The following is a 12,788-nucleotide window of genomic DNA, read 5'->3' on the forward strand; positions in this document are numbered from 1 at the left end:
AGTATCCCCTAACGAAGTCCAAATGACCTCTCCGGAGTGCCGAGCGGCATAAGAGGCGACCCAGTCTGCTGCACTGTTCGCCTCCCGAAAAACATGTGAAGCCTGGAAGACGCTCGACTCCTGAGCCAATCTCCGAATCTCACGGATGAGAGGATGATCATCTCCGTGTCTGTCCACTCCCCGAATCCACTCTATCACCACAGAGGAGTCTCCCTCAAGGCAGATGTGCTCAGCACGCAGTACCCGCCTCGCATAGGATATCCCCTCCCAGGCTGCCCGCAACTCCGCACCAACTACGGTAAATCCCGGCGCACGGCGGCCACCGGCTGCTATCAAACTGCCGAGGTGGTCCCTGATAACAAAGCCAACTCCTCCTGACACCCCGTCTGCCGACCTACTACCATCAAAATTCACTTTGAGATAACCAAGGGGTGGGGGTACCCAAGAAACTAGGGCGAATCTGGGCGCTGTGATAGCAGAAGAAGTACCCCAGGTGTCCCTGGCCATCTCAGAAGTGAAAGTGATAGCAGTGGTAGAGACCTCCCTAGCAAGACGCAGGGCCCTGTCCATCACCAGCCGCGGGGGTGACCGTCTACCCTCAAAAATGCCGGCATTCCTATCCAGCCAGATGGAGTGAGCCAAATATGCCCCCCGGATCCCGGCCTCAGCCGTGCTCGGCCGCCGCATAGCCACTCTCAGCCAATGGATCAAATCCTGTGTCGACTCGACTGAATGGGGTAGCACTGTGGGCGATCGGCTCCAAATGCCCCTAGCTCTGGGGCACTGCAAAAGAGCATGATCCATCGTCTCCTCTGTCTCCGTACACTCGTCACAATACTGAGTGATCCTCACCCCTCGCCGTGCCAGTACGCTCCTGGTCGGTAGGCAGCCCCACGCTACCTTCCAGATGAAGAGCGCCACGCGCGGGTGAATCCGCATCCTCCAGATCCATCCTCCCTCTATCTGTCGTGCTGGCTCCCGGCTCAATAATGTGTGAATATCCCTAGCTCGCACCCGCGATCGCCCTGTCGGCATCCAGACTAATCTATCCGCCCCTCCCTGGGCAAAAATAGGTAGGATCAGGATCCTCTCCGCCAACTGCTCCCCGAAAACCTCCCTAATCAGCTCCACCCTCCAGCGGTCCCCCTCCGGCTCCATCAAGTCACTGACCCTGAGACCGGCTACCCTCGATGTATCCGCTGTAATCGGAAGTCTACTCATAGGCTGCTCCGTCACCCACCGGTCCTCCAACACATCAACAGATCGACCATCACCAATGGCCCATCTAATCGCCGGAAGCACCAAACCTGCTCTAGCACAAATCTCCCTCCAGATCGGTGAGTGGCGCCGCCCGGGCCGGGCACCCGGCACTGGATCGCCATACTTGGCCCTCATAAGTGAAGACCACATGCCATCAGGCTCCAACACCACTCTAGCAGCGTGTCGTGCAGCTAGAACCTCCCGCCTCGCCACCAAAGACTGCACACCCAAACCACCATATCTCGTCGGCTGACATACAACCTCCCAAGCCATAAGATGGACGCCCCCTCTGCTTCCAGACCTCCCTCAAATAAAATCCCTGAAGATCTTCTCAATATTCCTAACTGTCGCTACCGGTATAAGAGAGTTAGATAATAGGTAAATTGGGATAGAGGAAAGAACTGACCGTACCAGTATAATCCTGCCCATCATGGAAAGAGAATGTATCTGCCACCGCTCCAGCCGGTGCCGGACTCTGATCTCAAGAGAGGTGCAATCACTGCTGCGCAGGCGCTGACCGGAGATCGGGATTCCCAAATACCTCAACGTGCCCTCCTGCTCTCCCACCCCAAAATCTCCTGATCTCCTGTAAAGAAATACTCTCCTTCCAAAACCACCGTCACCACTACTATGACTCGTCCCAAACCGTCCGATCTACTAATTAATGAAACACTGACACATAAATATGTACAAAAACTCCTCTGAAATCTTTTCTTTTACCGCACGATTCACCCCAAGATCGTTCCCTCGACCCCCATCTCGCTCTCCCCCCGCCCCACGGGCGAGACTTCCGTACTTCTTAAAGCGGACAAATTTCTCCTAGAGAAGAGATTTATTTTCTTCGAGAATATGTTCTTGTTTTGCCCGTCTCGATGGCTGTCCACTTGAAATTAGGGTTCTAGGGACGTAGTTTGAATAAATATTCAGCTAGTTCAGGGTTTTTCTCTTTTCTCTCTTCCTTCTTTCCCTTTGGTTGGAGAGGGAAGGTTCGGATGGTCGGGGCGGTGATCAGTTGAAGCTTGGAGGACGAATCTGGCGGCCGGCGAGGCGGTGGGGATGGTATGACGAGGTTTTCTTGGCCCTATGGAGGGCACCATGTCTTCATTTGCGGTTCTTTCACATGGTTCCCCTTTTATTTCTTCTCCCTTTTCTTTTCCCCTCCACTTGTTTTTCTTTTCTGGTTTTTTATTCATTATTTTTCTTGGATGGGATCGTAGTATCTAAAAAAATGAAACTTTGATGATGATTTTGTTAGATGGACTGATCCTCGGCCAATGATGCTCATGGATGGATCGCCTACAGAGTTTCTGGCGTTTTTTGATCTTCCGCCGGGTGTTTACCGGGTACAGATATAAAATATTCAAGTTTTTCCAGCAATTTTTAGATTGTCTTTGTCACTTCAGTATTTCCTTGAGTGGTATGGAGTGTTTGGAAAGATTCAGTTTTTATGGAATCTGGTTAATGATAACTAAGAGAATTCACGGCTGATTCCCATATTCATGTGAGTTCTGAGGGGGAAGAGACTTGCATGGCAGAATCCCGTAGCTAGAGTGTGGTTGGTGTGGACGATCTGCTGAGAGAAGAAAGGAAAGATTGCTCTTGCAAGCCAAGGGCCTGGAAAATTTGTCATTTGAAAATCAGGGGTATGGAGATGACAATAATCAGAATTCATATGATCATGCGTATCATCTTTGATATTTGGGCATGATCATATGGAGAGGACGACATATGCTTTAAGGGAGATTGTAAAGACATGGGTGAATGATAGCAGGGAGAGAACCTGACTTCTGTACTCTTTTTGTTTATGATATGCTAAAGAAAGAAAAGGAGAATCAATATTGGAAGATGAGGGGATGAAAATTTTGTCACCTTGACAATTACTTATCTGAATCAATACGATCATGCATGGCATCAGATGATAGCTGGACATGATCAGATGTAGTTGAGCTCTGAGATTTTTCCGATACTGGTGAATGATAGAGGAAACGATCCCCGTGAAGTTCTGCATGCTGTTGATGATAAAAAAAGGTAGAATTAATAGTTCAAGCTCAGGGCCGATATCTTGTTTTGAAAATTAAGGACATGGAATTGCTTGATAGTTGGGTATGATGGTATGGAAAGGGAAGAATAACTTCTGCTTGAAGAGAGATTTTCATTCCTTATGGACATCAGCGAAGGATGGTGAGGAGAAAATTATGAATGTCGGTACTGGAAAGAGGGGAAAAGACTAAAACATAATAACTAACTAGCCAACATACCGATGATCTCTGGAAAAAGAGAGAACTCTGAAAGATTGCTCTAGGACTTGAACAATTTGTAATTTTTGAATTAAAAATGTGAAAAATATAACTTATGGCACAGGCATGGCATTTCTTGACAGCGGGACATGATAAGTGTGAAGTTTTGATCTGGAGAGGTGTCAATGTCTAGCTCTGTAGGATTGCTTGAAGGCACCCGATACTGTTGATACGACTATGATGCAGAGTTTTTGAATTGACAACTAATTTCTTTTTGAGTAATACAGTGGTATCTGTACCCCCACCAAGGTTTGAACCATGGGCCTCTCCCAAGTGCAATCCCTAAGGAGAGGGATGCCAACCAGCAGAGCTAACAGATGTTGGCAATTAACAGTCAATTTCATGCTTACATGATTCTCAGTTTCAATATGAATAATCAAAACTGAAACTCAAACAGTTCCTATCCTCCTTTAAAGCATTAATGCACCATCCTGTGCATCTCAGGAACACCACTAGCCTTTTCCATTTCTTCTCTAGTGTGTATATCTGATTGCTAAAAGATCAAACAACTAAAGCATACAATATTTTTGTTAGAAAAATTTAAAGAAATGAACCATTCATTTAAAATTAGTAGAAGCCAAAACTGTTCTATAACATGTCAACCAAGTCATGCAGAGGTTCATGTATGTGAGGGCAGGCATGAGCATGGTAAGGCCTTTGCCGCTAGCCACAAGCTGGTTAAATGACAAAACCTTGTAGAACCATCAAAGTTTTCAAGTGCGTTGGTTAGAACATAGGCCTAGGAAAGATGAATATAGTGTGGAAGGATAATTAAGTTCACTCTTGTCTTTTAATTTCATAATGTTCTAAGGACTCTAATGCTCCTTTAAGCTCTCTTTGAAACATGAAGCGCTGACCTTGACATAGATAACGATCTGCACATTCTGTTGAGTTAAACGGTCAAAAGAGAAGATACGTTCCGGTCACCTAAAAGGCCTACTTCCATTACTTTAGACCTTAACATACTTAGACTGAGTCAATCTGCGAATCTGTAAGCAGGATAGAAGTATATAACTTTGTGTCAGATTATGTTATGCCATGGTTCCTCTCACTAGAGACAAAGTTCAGAGCATAATATCTTTTGGAAAACCATCTGATTCCTTATAAATAACATATGTATTCCTTAATAGAAAGTATGGGCTTATCACTGAGTAGATGTTTCTTGTTTTTCTTCTCTTGACATTGTCTGTGTGGACATTTAGAAAATTGTATTCATAGTTGGCGTTGATGGGGTACTGCCACTGAAAAGCAAAACTGGTCCCATTGAAAACCTTGCATTTTAACTTCAGTAGGTCTAGCTCAAAATTCTCCTTCAATCAAAGTTTTACTCAGTTTAACTAGTTGATGCATAAACTATCGGTGAAACATATTTTGCTGTCCTACAGTGAGTAGGTAGCAGCTGCAGAATTAGAGGAAAACTTGGGATATTTTGATATGTTATGTGACTTTGTTAATGAGTGGAATCAGTTTGTTTGATCCCTTTCTAACTGATTTAGTGAATCTCTTCCTAACTGATTTAGTGAATCTCTTCCTAATTGTCATTTGTGTTGGAAAGTTATTTTATTTTTATTTCTTTTTTTTAGCATATTGTGGTTATTTGTCACCACCTTGGATTGAACCTAGAGCCTCTCCTATGGGGAGTTGGGTGCCAACCAGGTGAGCTAACAATTGTTGGTGGTTTATGTAAATTATTGTTGTTTGGCTTTTTTTTGTAGTCCAGTCATGCATAATTATCTATTTGCACGTGTTTCCGTGATTGTCAATAGAAAATATGGTCTTATGGTGGATGTCAGTACCATTTTCTTGTTGATGTTTTATGGCAGTTTGATGAATGGCAACCATGTCTTATTGATGAGTATGGGGCCATGAACAATGTGACATTTGAAGAAGACAGGGAAATGGTGAATGACATTTCTTTTCACACAGTATGTTTCCATTTGTTACCTATCTTATCCACATCTTTTAACTTATTTTTTGGTAATTGTCAGATAACTCCAACGCATTGAATTATCCTTGTACTTTACTTTGTTAGTACCTGCAAATATTATGTAATTTCTTTTGTGTCATCCACGCCTCACTGCCAAGCCACATGCCCCCAGACCCCATACTTCTGCCCTCAGACGGAATAATAGAGGTTTCCCATGATTGGGTATACTGGCTATTATCAAGGCAAACTATATATGACATCATTCCCATGTCAAACAATGCATGATGTATAACCTTTCTAATAATTTGCTTATGCTTCCATATAGTTCATTATATAATATTGTAAGTTTGCAGATCTCCATCATGGATGTTAAAATGCCTATGAAACAATTTTTCTGTATCATGTATGAAGTAATTGTCCTATGATTGGGTATGCAGGCTTTTAATCGATGTATAGTCTTGCAGGAACCTTCTGTATGGGATATAGCTCTTAAACTTCCAGTAGAACAATATTATACAAATTAGGTAGAAGCTATCAATCAGAATGATCTTTGAGCAATGGTAACATAGAGGTGGTTCATTCAATAAACTACATCTAGATAAGTTACCTTGCTAAAAACACCAGATGCTGGCACCTACTTTTGTCTTTCTGGTGAACTTTAGCTCTCCAAATCCCTTACACCCATGTTGTTCGCTGCGCAAATTTGTAGGTGGCTATTTGCATTTACACACATTTCAGTGTTTATGTGTCATGCAGATACAAGTAAAGATAGCTAACAAACTGGTATATAAGTGTTACGAACTTACAATGACGTTAGAAAATACTGTGAAAGGAGAAAAGTATAACTGCTTGGAATTCAGAAAATGGAAAATGTGCAGTCAATGCAACATAAACACTAGAAAGTCATTTACTTGTTACCTAGCCTTATCTTCTGATTTGATGCTGTGCTGCTCCAAAATCTTTCTCATGTGTTGTTTCTTTTTGGAATCATATCAAATTGGACCTTTTCTTTCTTTCCCCTGTGGATACATGACTAACTACATAGGAATCTATGCACTATTTTGAATTTAATAGGTCTGTAGACCTAAAAATTATATACTTTTGGGCTTATCTGACTCTTAGGAAGGCTCAATTTTATTTGGTTGATCTTGAAATGTGTTTATCAATCTTCTATCCTTGAGTTCATCAACAGTTTAGAAGCAGTTTTGAGCAAGCCTATCTTCATAGATGTCTGGCAGAGGCTTAAGATGGCAAATTATTCAGTGATTATTATGCATTCTGATTTTTCCAATTCTATATGATTTATGTAGGAGTAAATGTGGTTTTCTGTCATGCAGTGACATTATGGCTTTAGCAAAAGATGATATGTATGCTTGCATCCAGCTTGATCAGATGACCATGGTGCAAGTAAGTCTATACTGTTGGCTTGTCTATACATTAATTATGGTTTATCTGTATCTACCTCTTATATCATTTTGGTACCTAGTCACTAATCATACTCAGGTTGATAGCGCACCTTTTAAATAATTCCTAGAGTAGCTTCTCTCTAGTGCTAAGATGGTACTATATTCAGATTTCAAGGAAGTGTTTAGCTTTCATAATAAATTAGCTATGTAACTACGACCTGTCCATTCATGGAAATGAGTTAGATCTTTTTATCTGTCATCATTCATATCGTCAATTGCTAATAACATTGACTTCACAACAACTTATTTTCATTATCAGGAGTAACACTTCAAGTACATCTTGCAATTACATTGAATTTTTGTAATGCATAGTGAAACAGTCTTAAAATCACGATGAATGCTGTAATATTGGTGCACACCACCACTGATGTACCAAATGTTCTGCATGGCATTGCGAAAAAAAGTCAGGAATTGGGATTTTTTCTTATACTTAAAGCCAATTTTTAGTAATAAAGTCTTTTGCTATTTTCCCTGAGCTGATGTTATCACTCCACTGTATCTGGTTTCAGGCGCTGGAACAGGTATTACAGGCAAATGGCTGCAGATGATGCCACACTTGTTTGCATTCAACTTCTTTCCATGAGATTTTGGAGCCACTTTCTGATCCAGGTACGTGCCAGAGAATCTATGTTGACACATGGAAATGCACATGTGTGCACACATGCATGCACACAAACCATTTACGAGATCATGAAAAACTCTATCGAGGTAACATGTCTTTCTCCCTAATTAGGGGTATGGCGGGTTGTTGTCGTTGACCCCAGAACAAGATTTATGGAAAGCATGATATCATTGAGAGATGTATTCGAGTTTCTTCTAGGCTGATGTCCCCATATATATCCCTCCATCTTCTTAAAATTAGAATTTTGTCTAGCAACATTGAATTGACTAATAATTAAAAAATATTTAACTTATGAATTTGTGCTATCAGCTTAAAGCTATTCTAATTATTCTCGTATTACTTTCAACAGCATGTGTACAAAAATGAATTATTCTTTTGGTAAATAGAGTGTTTGTCTTCTCTAAATGTGAAAAATCTAATGTCAAATGATTGGTTGAGAGAGCTTCAGAAATATGAAGACTGCTGCGGAATGACATCCGTCTGGCTGAGCACCAAAGCTGCTTTTTTCCTCAGCTGATCTACTCTGAGGAGGCTGATGAGGATCCCTCTTGACCGCAGAGATTGCTCTCTTGTGATTGCTGAATGCTTCAAGATCTTGTAGAAGAGGTCTAGAGCCACCTCCTTGGTGGAGAGGGAACCTTTGTCCAGCACCTCTAGAATTGCTTCCATGCCCTGGTTCTCCACTATGACCGCTGCTGCAGACGAGACATCGCCATCATCCTCGAGCAAGCTATCAAGTGCCACTAGTGCAGCGTCTGAGGCACTGGATGCCAGCTCGCTCGCCACTGTCTGCACCAGTGGCCCCACGGCACCAGCATTGACAAGGCACAATGCATGTCGAGATGAGCAAGCAGATCTGTGGACAGGACAGAGGCTCCGATGCACTCCTGGAGTGGAGGAGCCACACCATGACTTGAGCTGGAGGAGCCTTCTGAACTGTAATAATTGGAAGAAGCCTTGTGCCTGGTCTGCCTTAACGGTAGCGGTTTCAGTGTCTGGATGGCTTGATTGAGACAGATGGTGTAGAGCTATGGCCGCCCGCTGCTTGGCGAGAGAGCTGCCTGTGGAGAGGACATGGATGAGAGATGGACTGAGCTTGAGCTTGGATTCTTGCGTCTGGAGCTCTGGCTTGCTTGGCTCAGTGTAGCGTAGCAGGACTGAAAGGGTGTTCTCCAATAGGCAATTGGATCTGGTAGCCAATGGCAATGGTGGTTCCCTTCTCATCCCTTCGTACATGCTGTCCGTGGCACAGACCACCTCATGGATGGCCTTCAGGGTTTCTGACTTGCAGAGCATCTCATTGATGGTGGTGTCATCAGATGGAAGGCGGCCAATGATTCCAGCAGCTGCAGATCTCTCCTCGGTGTCAGTAGAACTGGTGAAGATGTTCAGAAGGGTGGTGATCACAGTCTCTTTTAGAGGAGATGGGGGGAGTTGAACTCCACCTGGATGGCCTTCAGCAATGCAGCATGTCAGCTTCAGCACTTGCAGCCTCACATCGCTTCTGGAATCTCCTTCAAGGATAGAGAAGAGGTGGGCTATCACACTTTGGTCGGATCGAATCAGAAGCCGAGCATTTTCTGATTTCTGAGCCATCAGCAGAAGCAGGTGAAGGCAGGAAGCCTTGATCTGAGTAATGGTGGTGGAAGCAAGTTGGAGGAAGACATTGATATTGTGCTGGGAGTGCAGCTCCTCCAAGCTTGGATTGGTTTCATAGTCATTTGGCTCGCTGGCTCCCACAAGCGAGAGGAGGATCTCCATGGCTTCCTGCTTCAACTGCTGGTTGGAAATGGTCGAGTGTATTAGGCCAAGCAATGCTGGGATTGTGTTCTTGTCCGAAAGAAACTTTCTCACAAATCTGGGGAAGGCCAAGAGCTTTTTGATGCAACTGAGACATTTCAACTTGTAGTCCTGAGGGCTTGAGTACAATGTCTTTGTGAGTGCACTGATGAACTGCTCATTTTCAAAGTGTCTTGCAGTGCTTTCCCATAGGTGCATCCCTGTCAGTTCTTTGGCCATGTTAGCTCTGATCTCTGAATTGCCTGACTTGAATCCAACCCGCAGAAAAGGTGTTAGTAATACTGTAAAGAAAGCATCCATGATGCTTCTCAATTAAAGGCTATTAGCTTCACCTTGTTGGAAGCAAGCGAGGAAGGGTTCAAAGTACCCAGCTTCCGCCATCTTGATGACAAATTTGTTGTTGCAGGATAGTTTGCCTAGAACATTCAGGGCTTTCTGAGATATGTCTGGATTGGAATTTTGGAGCAGAGAGACCAAGGAGGGGATGGAGTCCTTGGTATTTCCGATCCTCTCTGCGAACACTTCGTTCTCTGAGAGCTCCAACAAGATAACGAGGCCTTCTGGTTCAGTCTCGCCTCTGCAGAACTGCTTCACGATGCAACGGATGACTCCTTTTGCAGCAATTGCTTCCTGTTAATCTGAAATTAGTAAGCCACAAATTTTGGGACAAAGAAACAGTCTTAGTAGAAGCGGAGCAGTTACCTTATTTTCTTCAGAATAATGGGCAAGGTGGCAGATGCACTTGAGAGCTTTCTTGGTGTCAACTGCATTGGTTTTCAGCAAATCCACCAGCTTTGCAGCAATACCTTGTTGTGAGACTTCAGCTATGTAACTGGTGTTCTCCATTAAAGCCAGTAGAATCTCAAGTGCTCTATTCACCACATCGGGATCATCTGAGGCTAAGCGGGATACTGCACTGTGTAGCCTGAGCTTGGCATTTCTCTGCTTCCATTCTTGAATGGAACTGCGTAGCGAGATGTTCTGGATTACATCCAGAGAAGAGAGCTCGTTATTGCAGGTCGGGCACTCCCTCATTCCGATTTGGAAGTATTCGAGAATGGGCTTCCTCTCAAAGCTATGCCCACAAACAATGGCAACTGGATCTTCCATCAGATCGCCGCTGAGGGGGCATGTGAAGGAATTGATCAGGTGGTCCTGTTGGCTCATTATGGTGAGGCTTTCCGGTGGTGGGCTCATGACCATCTCCGAGCTGTACAACAGATGTATCAGCTGTGATAGCTGGAGTGCTTCGGCGTGCTGCTTTCGAGCTTCCATCTCTTCCTTCTCCTGCTTCAGCAGGGCAATTTCGCTTCTTACAAGGGAGACATCTGGTGCAGCACCAACAGCATCTGCAATCTGATGTAAAAGCCTCATTGTATGGTCTCGGCTCCTGCTATTCTGTGCAATGGATTCCTCGATCTCAGAGACTATGGACTCAGTTGCTGCTGCCGTTTTGAATTCGATGGACTGCATACCGCGGATGATCTCATCAGCCTTGAATTTCAATTGTAGCATCGAATCAAGGTTGGCCAAGGAGAGTTTCTGAATGGTGCTGGCGATCTCGTCGGCTGATTGCTGCAGCTGGGACAGCATGGTCTTGCACTTGAGCAGGAGCTGAAGCCGGCTCCTTGAATTGTAGGCCTTGATGACATCCCCGGCTTTCCTGACTTCAGCTTGCAATTTCTGCAGCACAGAACTCGTGGCCTCCCACTCGAGCTTGTCGGGGACCCTCTTGGCACGGAGCTCCTGGAGGAGAGTCCTCAGCTGGGCTACATATTCCGAGAATCTCCGAATGCTCCCCTTTTCCAGTGCAACATCTTCAGCCTCAGTAATGAGCACTGATAGATCATCTACCATTCTCTTCAGGAACTCATCCCTTGCATTGGATCCTAACGCATCCATCTCTAAGAACGAGACTCGAGCTTCTGATGATTATTTTCCCCTCCCTCGGCGGTGCTTGGCTGCTCTGAGATCAACAGAACGACATATCAAACATGAACAAGAAAGACATACAGGACTTCACAACCAGAGCTCGTGGACTATGCATCACCTGGGTTTCGATTTTGGAGAGAGAGATAGAGGAAGACCTGCAGATAACTAAGCTCCCATCCTTTCCACCAAGGCAGAATTTGAGGATCGGATTGGTGGAGCAGCCCTTCGAGGAGCATCTCATTCACCAAGGTTCAGAAGGTATTGGAAGAAAAGAGTATATTGAAGGAGGAGACTCAGTAAGAACCGCGTTTAACGTGTGGTTGGTACGTGGTCAAGCGTTGAGATGGTGATGGGGACAGTATTGCTAGTTTTCCTCCTCGCTGGAGAAATCGCTGGGTACTTCCAGTCAAGAGTTCCTTGAGCCGAAGGAAGCCAAGGATAATGCAGTGATCTATTACGGTGGGGCCCGACCGTGTGGAACGTTTGCCGGTCGGCGGCTCATGCACGTCGGCCTCTGTTTGGACCGATGGCCACGCGGGGTTGAACTTCATCGCCAATCATCGACCGAGAGGCTTTGGACCTTCTGATGATCTGCAGCCAGGCGAGTTGGACGTTTATCACAAGGGAAGGCAAGTTTAAAATACGAGCATGCGTCTACATGCATGCTTGACTTCTCATGCATGCAGATATTAGGACATGGTGTGCGTAGACTTTGACGTACAAGTCTTGCACCAATGTTCATCGAACATTGTCTCAGCTAAAATATATGTACAGAGAATTCCACTTTTCCTTTTGCGACCGAATTGCCACTTATTTATGATTGACTCAACAAGCTAAAGCTAGGGTGGTAGTTATATGTGAATGCAGTCAGGATATTGCTTTCATATGGGCTGACCTTCGTAGTCCGCTGTGGGATTGATTCCCCGAGTCCAACGCTTCCGTTTGATACCTCTTCCAATTCTCTTTAGTTTCCATGCCGTTTACTTATAGGGCTCGTTTGGTTCGCGGAAAGTATTTTCCCTCCTAGGAATATGATTCCTGGGAATCAGATTCTTAGGAAGAGAATACCTAGGAAAGTACTTTTGGCATGTTTGGTTAACCATGGAAAAGTGACAAATTTTCAAAGTGCTTATGTTTGGTTGACCATCCACTTTCCTAGGAAAGTTATGTATAATTCCTATTATGCCCTTAATAAAAATTAGTTCTTTAATGCCTCTTTAATGCTTCTTTAATGTTGAAGGGTCTTTTTGGGAAAAAATAAAAAAGGAGTGATTCCCACCTCATGGGAAAGTAACTTTTCTATGTTTCTCATGGGAAAGACTTTCCCATGAAATGTGGGAATCATATTCCCATGGGAATACAACTTTTCCATCTCTCTCCTTTGAAAACTCCAACCAAACAAGAGGCATTTCATTACTTTCCCGTTGACCACACTTTTCCCCCTCCTTTTCCTGCGAACCAAACAAGCCCATAGCGACGAAACT

At 44.3% G+C, this 12,788-nt stretch overlaps 1 protein-coding gene and 1 long non-coding RNA gene across 7 annotated transcripts; one reads left to right on the forward strand and one right to left on the reverse strand.

Moving 5' to 3' along the window:
- The first annotated feature begins 1,978 nt into the window (after positions 1-1,978).
- Positions 1,979-12,104, forward strand: LOC103712370 (uncharacterized). 6 transcript variants are annotated; one of them, XR_005514767.3, is made up of 6 exons: positions 1,979-2,383; positions 2,516-2,603; positions 5,381-5,482; positions 6,822-6,891; positions 7,460-7,559; positions 8,021-12,104. It is a non-coding gene; the product is annotated as an uncharacterized LOC103712370 (long non-coding RNA). The 6 variants fall into 6 exon arrangements; XR_001879759.5 differs by having other exon boundaries at positions 1,979-2,370; XR_604929.6 differs by having other exon boundaries at positions 1,979-2,319.
- Positions 7,862-11,274, reverse strand: LOC103712369 (U-box domain-containing protein 44-like). The gene is made up of 3 exons (XM_017844102.5): positions 10,075-11,274; positions 9,705-10,002; positions 7,862-9,614 (listed from the first exon to the last, which is right to left on the reverse strand). Exons 1-3 carry the CDS (start codon positions 11,272-11,274, stop codon positions 8,017-8,019), a joined length of 3,096 nt encoding a protein of 1,031 aa, XP_017699591.4. The 3' UTR covers positions 7,862-8,016.
- Positions 12,105-12,788: the final 684 nt, after the last annotated feature.

The sequence above is a fragment of the Phoenix dactylifera genome, chromosome 4 (assembly GCF_051530095.1).
Source record: "Phoenix dactylifera cultivar Ajwa chromosome 4, Ajwa_hap1_PhDact_Kaust_v1.1, whole genome shotgun sequence".
Lineage (NCBI taxonomy): Eukaryota > Viridiplantae > Streptophyta > Magnoliopsida > Arecales > Arecaceae > Phoenix > Phoenix dactylifera.